General features: G+C 37.6%; 1 protein-coding gene across 1 annotated transcript in view; it reads left to right on the forward strand.

Moving 5' to 3' along the window:
* Positions 1 to 13,247, forward strand: part of NCOA1 (nuclear receptor coactivator 1) — a 262,458-nt gene that overhangs the window by 167,216 nt on the left and 81,995 nt on the right. Inside the window, 2 exon segments of the mRNA XM_032652699.1 lie at positions 863 to 960; positions 12,378 to 12,555. Of these exon segments, the coding sequence (XP_032508590.1) occupies positions 863 to 960; positions 12,378 to 12,555 (276 nt within the window).

The raw sequence follows: 13,247 nt of genomic DNA on the forward strand, positions 1-13,247 counted from the left end.
ATGTTTATGCTGACCTCAGAACACTGGTTACTTCTGAAAACGGACAGAGGAGGAATAGTGGTAGAGCTGTAGCTCTATTTGTAGCATTTTATTTATTTAAAAAGGAAAGACCTGAAGCAAATAATGTTAACATCTGTGAAAAATGAATGGTGGCTGTGTGACTGTATGCTATGCCACTTTCTGTATTTTTTGGAATATTTGAAATATTTCATATTTTAAAGTGAAAAAAATGAATATATTCAGTAATACTGTATTTGCTTTTTGGTGAGCTAATTAGTCTGACAGATTGGAAACTTTTATATAAGTATGCTGCTGATGGATGGACTTTTCAACATCGCCACACAAAAGAATTCTAAATCATTTAACAGTTGCAGTTTTATCAATCAGATCATCATGATATGAAGGTGAAAAGTTAGCTATTTCACGCAGGCTCACAGAATCGTACCTTCACTCTCTCTTAAGTGGCAACTGATCAAATCAGGAAAGGAGAAAGATGGAGGAAATAATTATTCTTTTACAATTTACTTATTTCTTTAAAATATTTGGTGTAGACTTTTTTTTAAAGGCTGTATATTTTTACACCATTTTTTCCATTTGTTGGTACACTGGACTTGGTAGGTCAGAATTCAAATCCTCCTGCTGCCATTTATTAGTTATATCATTTGGGACACATTATTTAACCTTTGTGAACCTCAATTTCATCATCCATAAAATGAGTATAATTAAGATTAAATGTGAAAGTGCCTACATAATGAATAAATATTATTTGAATCTGAAATTAGGTAAATTCATGTCTTAATAAACTTGCCATTATGGAAATGAGCTCTTTTTGGATGTGTGACTTTTTGCTGCTTTGTTACAGAGAAATCAACAACTGATGATGAAGTACAGAAGTCAGACATCTCGTCGAGTAGTCAAGGAGTGATAGAAAAGGAATCCTTGGGACCTCTTCTTTTGGAGGTAGCTGTTCTCATTGACTCAGAAAGTGATCAGAATCTTTTTTCTAGCCAATTTGGTTTTTTTCTTTATCTTCTTTTAGGTTTTAACATCCAATTAATAAATTATAAAACAAAGTAAAGCGTTAAGGAACTTTTAATAATTATTTTATTTTAGAAACTATATTGACCATTGTTACTATTTCAAAATTAAATGTGAATAATGAACATGAGAGATTTTCATAAAGATGCTACCAGAAAACTACTAGAGCTAATCAATAAATTTGGTAAAGTAGCAGGATACAAAATTAATGCAAAGAAATCTCTTGCATTCCTATAAACTAATCATGAAAAATCTGAAAGAGAAATTAAGGAAACACTCCCATTTACCACTGCAACAAAACGAATAAAATACCTAGGAATGAACCTACCTAAGGAGACAAAAGACCTGTATGCAGAAAACTATAAGATACTGATGAAAGAAATTTTAGATAATACAAACAGATGGAGAGATATACCATGTTCTTGGATTGGAAGATTCAACATTGTGAAGATGACTATACTACCCAAAGCAATCTACAGATTCAGTGCAATCTCTATCAAACTACCAATGGCATTTTTCACAGAACTAGAACAAAAAATTTTACGATTTGTATGGAAACACAAAAGACCCTGAATAGCCAAAGCAATCTTGAGAAAGAAAAACAGAGCTGGAGGAATCAGGCTCCCGGACTTCAGACTATACTACAAAGCTACAGTAATCAAGACAGTAGGGTACTGGCACAAGAACAGAAATATATATCAATGGAAAAGGATAGGAAGCCCAGAGATAAACCCATGCACATATGGTCACCTTACCTTTGATAAAGGAGGCAAGAATATACAGTGGAGAAAGGACAGCCTCTTCAATAAGTGGTGCTGGGAAAACTGGACAGCTCTATGTAAAAGAATGAAATTAGAACACTCCCTAATACCATACACAAAAATAAACTCAAAATGGATTAAAGACCTAAATGTAAGGCCAGATACTATAAAACTCTTAGAGGAAAGCACAGGCAGAACACTCTTTGACATAAATTGCAGCAAGATCTCTTTTGACCCACCTGCTAGAGAAAGGGAAATAAAAACAAAAATAAACAAATGGGACCTAATGAAACTTAAAAGCTTTTGCACAGCAAAAGAAAACATAAACAAGATGGAAAGACAGCTCTCAGAATGGGAGAAAATATTTGCAAATGAAGCAACTGACAAAGGATTAATTTCCAAAATTTACAAGTAGCTCATGCAGTTCGATATCAAGAAAACAAACAACCCCATCCAAAAATGGGCAGAAGACCTAAATAGACATTTCTCAAAAGAAGATATACAGATTGCCAACAAATACATGAAGGAATGCTCAACATCACTAATATTAGAGAAATGCAAATCAAAACTACAATGACGTATCACCTCACACCAGTCAGAATGGCCATCATCAAAAAAGTCTACAAACAATAAATGCTGGAGAGGGTGTGGAGAAAAGGGAACCCTCTTGCACTGTTGGTGGGAATGTAAATTGATACAGCCACTGTGGAGAACAGTATGGAGGTTCCTTAAAAAACTAAAAATAGAACTACCATACAACCCAGCAATCCCACTACTGGGCATATACCCTGAGAAAACCAGAATTCAGAAAGAGTCATGTACCACACTGTTCATTGCAGCTCTGTTTACAATAGCCAGGACATGGAAGCAACCTAAGTGTCCATTGACAGATGAATGGATAAAGAAGATGTGGCACATATGTACAGTGGAATATTACTCAGTCATAAAAAGAAACAAAATTGAGTTATTTGTAGTGAGGTGGATGGACCTAGCGTCTGTCATACAGAGTGAAGTAAGTCAGAAAGAGAAAAATAAATACCATATGCTAACACATATATATGGAATCTAAAAAAAAAAAAAAATTGTTCTGAAGAACCTAGGGGCAGGACAGGAATAAAGACTCAGACATGGAGAATGGACTTGAGGAAACGGGGATGGGGAAGTATAAGCTGTGACAAAGTGAGAGAGTGGCATGGACATATGTACACTACCAAATGTAAAATAGATAGCTAGTGGGAAGCAGCCGCATAGCACAGGGAGATCAGCTCGATGCTCTGTGACCACCTAGATAGGGAGGATGGGAGGGAGACGCAAGATGGGGGAGATACGGGGATATATGTATATATGTAGCAGATTCACTTTGTTATAAAGCAGAAACTAGCACACCATTGTAAAGCAATTATACTCCAATAAAGATGTTAAAAAAGAAAAAGAAATTTTGATAAAGGTATTCTAATGGTCGGATGGAAAACTGAAGACAACTGTCTGGCTTTGCTACTTCTTTATTATAGTTAGGACTAGTTGGGAAAAATAAAACTTTTAGAATTATTTAGCTATCTAGTGCTAATTTCTACTGTAGAATTTCATTTTTGAGTAAGGGATGCCTCAGTTTATTACAGTAGGTGTTTTCCTGACCAAAATTTTAAAACTATTTATGTAGACATTATAAGAGAATTACTATTTTAACAACTTTGTCAAACTTTTTAAAATGAAGAATTTTTAATCTTGAATTACTTTGTAATTACTGTGTAATTTTCACCCGTTTTTTCCTATCTAATCTTTCCTCCGTCTGTTCTCAAAACAGATATTTTGTTTCCGAGCAGACTCATCACCTTAAGTACTCCTTTTTCATACATGAATGTTTAAAAACACATATATGTGTGTATATATACACTTTTAGACTTTTCCATCTCTAGGCCTAATTTTATTTTTTTTTATATATGTATGTTTATTATGTACGTGCATATACTTAAATATAAATATTTATGTGTATTTAAATCATACACATATTTAAAAATAAATATCTATAAAATTAAATAAATTCTCCTTTCCTGTCCTACCTCAAGGCCCTTCTTTCTGGTGAAGTCTTCCTAACACTCAAACTTGTATAGGTCTCTTGATTTTCTAACTCCTTTATACATTTTTTCCTATTACCCTAACTATTCTTCTGTTTTTGTATGAACCATAATTCCCTCTGCCGACACCGCTAACGTGAGAACATTCTCAAAATTTAGTGCTTGGTTTTTTTAGCCCAAGTAATATCATTTGCTTCAGCTTTTATCTCTTTAGACATGACTCTCAAATATGTACTTCTTGCTTTAACCTCTTTCCGAACGCTATTCCTGTACTTTTAACAGGCTGCTAAATATTTTTGACTCTCCTGTTAGCAAGTTCCCCCTCAAAACCTAAATTTCTTTTTCCCCTCCAAGTTATACAAGCGCTTTGTTACTTTAGGCTGTTGGTTTTAATGATTTTTATTAGGGGAATGAGCACATATTTTATAGTGTTGTAAATATAAAAAAACATTGGCCATTGAAGCTGGATAGAAACTACTCTCTGGGTGAGTGTATAACATATAACTGGGGGAGGGGAAAGCCACCACATGTGATGGACTCTGATGTTTTTATTCTTTTCACAACCCCTTAAATTGATTGCATGACACATGACTGCCTTTTGGAAATAGTGTTATAATAAGTATAGTAAAAATGTTAATGGTAGAATCTGTGTGGTGGATATACAGATGTTCACTACAAAATTATTTCAACTTTGCTGTATTTTAAATTTTTTAATATAAGCCATTAGAGGAAAATAAGTTAAAGAAAGAAAAGTACTTTAGGCTCATTTCCCGCTATCCCATCTCTTCCCCAGCCTTGGTTCCTATCCGCATCCCACTGCTTGGTTACACTTGGGCCCTTCCCATCCTAGGATGAGACCTGACCCATCCTAGCACTTATTGCTTATCTCCTCTACTCTGCAGGATATCAGTAGACTAGTCTCTTCATATCTTCTAGTTTTTCTGTTGTGGTTCTGTCTGCCTTTTCGGTGTCCCTAAGTTTAAAACTGGCCTAAGAACTTTATATCTCCTGCCAATTCATTAAATATTTATGAAATGTATTTTCTGCATATAATGCCATTTGAGATACTGAAAAAGTATAAGGTGTAGAGGTCCTTGAGATTTGTGGAGTTCCTGTAGAGAAGTGGTAGTCATTTAAATCCCAGTTTTACCACAGGTTCTTCAGAAACCACAGAGATCAATAAGGAGAGCAAATAGATTATCCACAAACTGAAAACAGCACAACTGGAGCCAGAGAATACTACTACTGCTTTAATTTACATAGACATTTGTTATTTCTGTGTAAGAAAAATCTATAACACTTTAAAATGAACAGAAAACGACAGGAAAGCATCCATTCAAAACTGCTATAAGAAGAAAGCATTTTTTTTAGATGATGAAATTATTACCCTGAAAACCACTATGAATCAAAGGAAAACTGTAACACAACATTACACATGAATTACATGTCATTAGGCAAGCATTTTCAAATATGAAAAAACACATCAAATTAGAAGTTCCAAAAATTCAGAATAAAAATGTATTTAGGTTCTTGACTTCAAGGAGCTAATAATATTTTTATTTATGAGCTATACAGATGTGAAACTGAGACTGTAAAGTAGAATTACATTTATAGACTTCAAAGTTACCTTTATTGACAACCTTTTCTAACCCTTCTTCTGTATCTCCCAATCTGCCTCATTGCCTTAAACTTTATGGAATCTAATCCAGGGCGCCTAAGAGAAGAAGTGGTAGAAAAGCCACCACGAGATTGTTCATTGACTTATCCAGGCTGCAGTCTAGAGCTGCACTGTTCAGTAAGATAGTTACACATGGCTATTCAAAGTTAAATACAATGAAAAATTCAGACATTTTTGCTGAATGTCTGGTGAGAAAAATTCTCATCAGCCACGTTTAAAATGCTCCATACCCACATGTGGTTAGTAGCTACTGTATTGGACAACACAGAAGAACATTTCCATCATTGCAGAAAGTTCTATTTGTCATCAGTCTAGAGGGGCCTGCTCAGGTAGAAGATCTGCACATCTAGAAGGTGACCAAATAGCCATGATATCGTGAGAAATTCTCACCATACAATTTTCAATATATTGCCCCCTCCTTTTTCTTAAACATAAAAAGGTAGCACGAGTTAAGAATAAAGGTATTGGAGGTAATTTCCTACACTTAAAGAGAGAGTGATGGGACTTCCTTGGCGGTCCAGTGGTTGAGACACTGCACTTCCAGTGCACAGGGCGCAGGTTCGATCCCTGGTCAGGGAACTAAGATCCCACATGCCGTATGGTGTGGACAAAAAAAGACAAAAACAAAAAACAAAATAAAACAAAAGAGAGAGTGGTATTAGAATTTATAGGCTTTTTTTTTTTTAAAGCTCCTCATTCTCCAGTGTTCTTTGCTGTCTAAGTTCCTCTACCCCTGTTCACAGCTCTGCATTATCTGACTCTAACGCTGCTTATTTCCTATTGCTCCACAAGAAAATTCTGTGTTAGTCACAGAAGTCTCCCTATACCTTCCTTGCATGTGCGTTCAGGCCTCCTAACCTCGTATTATACCATTCCTTACATTGCTTTGTGGCTCTTTGACACTGTTGACCACCCACTTCCCTCTTCCTTAAAACTCCTCATGAGCCTCTTTTATAAAACTATCTCCTTGCCTCTCTGGCTGCGCTTTAGCCTTTTTCTCAGATTTCTCTTTCTTTAGCTGCCTTTTAAATGTTAGCATCCCCCAAGGTTCTGGCCTTGACTCTTTTCCTTTTGTTTTTTGTTCTGTGCACATTTCCTGGACAGTTTTATCAACATCTATGTCTCTGTCTATATGATGTGTCCGTGTGCGTGTGTGTGTAAAATACCAATTAGGGTTTTCTGATTTGAAGCAACAGATACCAATTATGACTAAGTTAAGCAAATGTGAATTTATTGGGATGCTATTTGGATACCACAGAACTGTGCTTAGAAATAAGGTGAAACCAAGGCATCTTATGGAGGCTAGAAAGCAGAAACTGTATGAATGGTCTCTTCAAAAGACCCATCTGGACAGTGCCCGGCTGCCAGAATGAATGTGTTCCAGCCATGTTCATTCTTTTTGTAATTCTCAAGGCTCACATTTAGGGAGGAAGTTTCCCAATGGCCTGATTAAGAATCTCACGAGACTTTATTAAATGGAGAAGAAGTAACTCCTCAAAGGAAATCACATATTCTGTGGAAGGGGAAAAGATGATTGTAGTTAAAAACAAACAAAAACGAAATGATACTGTATGTACCTGTAAGTCAAAAATGTCTGTCTTTGGCCCATATCTCTTTTCACAGCTTCCCTTTCATCATATCCTGCTGCCTTTTGAACATCTCTACCAGAAAGTTCCTCAGTCATTTCAAATATAACATTTCTAAAACTAAATTTATAATCGATCCCTTTATCTCCTGTTTGAAAAAAGAAGAAAAGTCAAAAAATTAAGAACTAGATTTTTTTTCCCCCGTCGAACTCCCTTTGTTAGGGAAAGGCACTCATCTACCAGAACGCTAAAGTCATTAGTGAAGGATCACCCCAAGCGCTTGTTCCCACAGCTGTTAGAGATCACCACATCTGTTTCTTCTGCCTCTTCTGTCACTTGCACTGCCATTGCCTTGATCCGGGCTCGCGCTTGAACTGGAGCATCACAGTAGCGTCACAGTTTGTCTGCGTGCTTCCAGTCCACATGCCACACCCACTGCCAGAAGGGTCTTTGTTAAAGCAGATCATGTCAGTCTCCTGCTTAAAAACATTGCCTTCAAGATGATCCCCATGGCCAATTTTTCTTTCTTTCTTTTTATTTTTTGGCTTTTCCTTGAAGCTTTTTCAAAAAACCTTTTTATTGTTAAATATAACACAAATATGACAAGTAAGTACAAGGTGATTTCTTCTTTCTTTTTTTAAACCTCTGAGCTGTTTCCTCTGTTTTGAATGTTCTTTCCACCCCTTGCCCACCCGAGTTACTGCTGTGTCCTTCAAGCCTCAGCTGAGGTGTCATGTGGCCTCCTCCCAGGAAACCTTACCGACAACAGTCAACCCTTTGCCCGTTTGGGTGCTTCACTCTGTACCTAACCTTTATGAATTCCTCCATTGTACTATAATGTGACTACACGTACTTGTTTTCCCATCAGAGGCTATAAAATTGTTGAGAATATGTGCTTTATTCCCAGAACTTTGTCCAGTGACTGACACTTAGGTGTTACTTAGTGAAGCTTGTGTAGTCATTTAAAGCGAGGGCCCTGTGAGAAGCCCTGGCCAGTGTGAACCCTGCATTGAGACCCAAGGTGGTCCTCTTCAAAGACTGATATCCTGGGTAGAGAGAAAAACCCCTCCAACTGACGATGCTGTACAGAATGGAGTGGCATTTGTTATCATCTCCTGTGTATAGCTCAATGTCAGCCCAGCTGTCAGGACTTGGAGAAACAGGAAGATTCCTTCCTAGGAGCACACTTGGAAGTTAATTATATGCACAACATATGAGGGAAACTTGTAGGATAAGAACAAGTATTAGCAGGTTATATTAATCAGACAAACTTTTAGAAATTAAAGATGTTTGTATAGGAATAGTCTCAAAGGATTCCTTGAAATGTTACCAATCTCTTGGGGGTGGGATTTTGGCAGATCTTATACTATCTACTTAATTTTCATACATAAAAAAAGTTTAAGTTATATTTCATTTATAATTTAAAAAAAAAACAAAAAATATGCATTTCTAGCACAGGACAGGCTGTCTGTATCTCAGGAGAAGGTCAGCAGGACCTCTCTGCAACTGTGGGGCAGCCTCTGTTAACCTGTTTTCCAAGCCAGCCTTTTCTGGAGAAGCTCAAAAGAAATATGATGCCCCAGACTTCTCAGAGGAAAGGATGAGTCCATGTAACCGAGGCCAAACAGAGACCTGGTGAAAGTTCTGTACTCCCTGTAAGGCTGACCAGCTGCATATTCCAGAGGCCAGCTACTAGAATAACTTCCCAGCTTGGCACTGAGGTCAGGTGCAGTCAATGGGAGAACTTGGAGAAGTCCCAGAAAGTCTGGAAACAGGAGACTACAGGGACTCCAGGCCTACTGCAAAGGAAGTTTAAATCCTTTGGATTTCACAAATGCCTTAAAAATAATTGCGCCGAGTAGTCCAGGTGAATCCCTGGGCCTTGCTGGTGCTCGAGGTCTGCACCACCAGCCCTGTGCCCACTGCTGGACAGTCTTCAGATTGGGCAGAGATGATCCCAGGAGTGGGTCTCAACCTCTCCCAGCCCCTCGGCAGACAGTGGATAACTTCCAGACATAGTCAGAGACAGACATGGAGAGTGGAAAAAGCAAGGGAGGGCTTCCCTGCTGGCACAGTGGTTAAGAATCCACCTGCCAATGCAGGGGACACGGGTTCGAGCCCTGGTCTAGGAAGATCCCACATGCCGTGGAGCAACTAAGCCTGTGCACCACAACTACTGAGCCTGCGCTCTAGAGCCCGCGAGCCACAACTACTGAAGTCCACATGCCTAGAGCCCGTGTTCCGCAACAAGAGAAGCCACTGCAATGAGACGTCCGCGCACTACAACGAAGAGTAGCCCCCGCTCACTGCAACTAGAGAAAGCCCACGCACAGCAATGAAGACCCAAGGCAGCCAAAAATAAATAAAATAAAATAAATAAATTTATATAAAAAAAAGCAAGGGAAACTGTGGCTTTGAAGATAGACAGTGTCACTAGGGAGGCAGAGAGCAAGGAGCTAAAAAGGACACACTGAAAACTAGATGGAAAATAGAAGAAGGTAGTGCTTTAGAAGCTGGATGGTGTGGTCCTTGGAAGTGGTTCATCATGAAATGGCCAAGTTTTTTTACTTGCCTGTGTTTTGATATCAATCCTGTTTCTTGCTCTGAACTATGATACTTTGTTATACCCAAACTGTTCTTTATTAAACTCTTTAAAGAGACCAAAAAGAAAAAAGAAAGTTAAATTGTATTTACACTGATTCAATTAATAGCTAAGAACATTTTAAAGAATTTTTAGATCTTCTTTTTAAAAAATATGTCTGTATTTCAGTTATCCCTATTTTAATATAAACTGCCAGACAAATATATATACATATAGATAGATAGATAGATCACCTGTTATGAAATTTATAGCTAATCTGACTTTAAGAAAACAATTAGATATGAGGGTGCTTTCCTGTGCTCATCTAAATCCACAATAGTTTAGCAAAGGGTTTATCTAGTGTTGAGGGTTTTAGATTATTAATCACATCCCTCTCCTCTTTGCATTATGAACTAAATGAAAAATAGTCAACAGCAGTCAGGTGGAAAAAAAATAGTTTTATTTCTTTTTGTTCTTGTTAAAGAAAGTGTTAGCAGTATTTTTTTTTTTTTTTTTTTTTTTTTTTTTGCGGTACGCGGGCCTCTCACTGTTGTGGCCTCTCCCGTTGCGGAGCACAGGCTCCAGGATGCGCAGGTTCAGCGGCCATAGCTCACGGCCCTAGCCGCTCCGCGGCCCAGACCGGGGTGCGAACCCGTGTCCCTTGCATCGGCAGGCGGACTCTCAACCACTGCGCCACCAGGGAAGCCCTAGCAGTATTTTTAATGAGAACAATGCTGTACTTCATGTTTTTTAAAATCTTGGTTGAATGCTTTGGGACGCAGTGATTTGAAGATGTAGTTTCGAGTTCAGTTTATTTTAATATTTGGCTTAAATTATCAGCTGTAAAAAACACCTCACAAAAATGAGGTAGATACAAATGGAAAAATATATCATTGGATGAGTTTACTAAGTCACGATACTCATTTTGAAATCCTATCTACCAATTATGCAAAGGTTTTTCTTCAAATTTCAAATTTTTTTTTTTTCTTGGCCATGCTGTGCAGCTTGCAGGATCTTAGTTCCCTGACCAGGGATTGAACCCCTGCCCTGCAGTGAAAGCGCCAAGTCCTAACCACTGGACCTCCAGGGAATTCCCTAAATTCCATCTTTTTTTATCTCAAATAGTGATTCTCCAAATTAATCAAAAGCAGTTGCATTTTCCTTTTTTAAAACACGGGTTTTTAAAGCCCATTGAAACTCTTTATTGGAAGAATTTTGCACAGGGAAAAGGTTTTGTTTCTAAATGTTTTACACTGAGAAGATAATTTTTATAAGTGGTGTACATCATTTTCAGCAACAAAATTATAACTGGTAACATTTCAAAACATCCATTTTCACGTGCTGTCTCTATAGCATAAGTGTCTTTTTGAAAGCAGTTTATTTTTTATTCATTGTTAAAATTTCATCTTTACCCTGAAGGAACAAAATTAGGTGTGTTTATTATTTGGAAAATACCTGCTTAGTAGGATATTATCATTAGCACCCAGCATCATAGAAAAGGTCAGCAAACTTGGGACACTTAACCTTTTTCAAAAACAAAAATGAGTAGCCCATCAACATTGCTGGATGGCTTAAGTCTTTTGCCACCAGTAACTAGCAAACCCCTGTATGATACAAAGGGTGGTTACATCTTGTTACAAAATTCTATAAATGTTCTACTTTTTAAAGGTCTTGATTTTATTGCTTTTATACATTCTATAGCAAGTAAACTGTAATATGTTGCGATAAACAGAAAGATTATAAATAAGGTACTGCTGTCAACCTCTGTATTCTGGATCTTCTCTCAGATTCCGTGGTTTGTGATATGTGACTAGACTGAGTGAGGCACCAGGGTGTCGATATGTTAATTAAGCTTAATTTCTTCCTTTTGTTTTAGATTATGCTATAAATAGAGATTCCAACTTCTTTTCCCTGCACCCCTGTGGATCTTATGTCCCCTTGGGGCATGTACATCTTCTTTTGGAGGTCTCTGGCTCCATCGCAGTGCATAGAAGGCCTTCTGTGATTTGGCTCCTGTCCACCTCTCCAGACTCACTGCCTGCCTGTGCCTTGTGCTCCAGCAGCTCCAAATGGCTTTTTTATTCCATTATGTGCCATGTTCTCTCCTCTGCCTAGAATGTTCTTGCCTCATTCCTCCTCCCCTCTTCCACTATGGCTTTTATAACTCAGATCAGGGTCTGTAAGGAGCCTTTCTTTGCCCCCCACCTCGACCCCAAATAAGTATCCTTCTTTGTGCTCACAGAGTAGTCTGTGTATGGCTCTGATATTGCATTTCTCACTGGTATTTTATTATGCTTATGTCTCTCTCCCCACTGCAAGTTCCTTGAGGGTAGACACCAGGTCTTAACCTACAGTTTAGAGATGTTTATGACTGACTGAATGGGTCAGTCATTTACTTCACATTTGCTGCCATAAAATTTCTTTCCAAGGAAGACATTTGACATATTCATTGATGCCTACTTGAAACATGAGTGTACAGTCTGTTTAAAAATCCTGTTCCCTCCACAGAGAACATGCAATGTTAAATCTTCTATTCAGTCCCCTGTTTTTTAAGTTGGCATATATTTACAATCTCTTTTTCAGTAGAGAAATGTATATGTGTATTTTTCTTCTCTCTTTTAACCCCATAACCTCTTAATCGTTTTTTTGGCTTTGCAGGCTTTGGATGGATTTTTCTTTGTTGTGAACTGTGAAGGGAGAATTGTATTTGTGTCAGAAAATGTGACCAGCTACTTGGGTTACAATCAGGAGGAATTAATGAATACCAGTGTCTACAGCATACTGCATGTGGGTGATCATGCGGAATTTGTGAAGAATCTGCTACCAAAATCGTTAGGTAAAAGGAATGTGTTTTTTCAAAGAATGTGAACTCTCTATAGCTTCCCTTCACATAATATATATAATATATTATTATTATATTTATAATATATAGTATTATACTAATATATATAATATACTAAAAATATTTTAAAATTTAATTTCAGCCTGAGATTAAATATGAAGGAAGAGTGTCATCAAGTAGCTGATAGAGAGCATTCCTTTTATCCTCTTCCTCTAGATTATGCCACAATTATGTGACAGTGTTAGGAGGCAGAGCAGTTAGTTGCCTTGCCACAAGAAGCTTCTGCTTGGAATTCCCTTTGTTTTCAATTTTAATTATGTACAAGGAAGAGACAAATGTATATAGTGTATCCTACCACCTTTCTCAAAGAAAAGAAAAGGAAGGAGGGAGGAAGGGAGGGAGAGAGGAAAGAGGGTAAGGAGGGAGGAAGGAATACCCTTCATATTACATACTTATTAAAATTAACATTTTTGGATGTGAGTGGTTTCAACTCAGTAGTTCTAAGTATGGTTGGATGGGTTGTTCACTGCTATAGGAGCCTAGCTGAGAGTATGGATGGGGCCTGATTTCCAGCTTGTGTTCTATTCACTAAGCCATGTGCCTAGTCTTTAGCCTGTATGTGCTCCAAAAGTTGGGGGAGAGTCTTGGCTAGAAATCCTATGTAACTAAACGAAACATGCAAATAA

The sequence above is a fragment of the Phocoena sinus genome, chromosome 13 (genome assembly GCF_008692025.1).
Source record: "Phocoena sinus isolate mPhoSin1 chromosome 13, mPhoSin1.pri, whole genome shotgun sequence".
NCBI lineage: Eukaryota > Metazoa > Chordata > Mammalia > Artiodactyla > Phocoenidae > Phocoena > Phocoena sinus.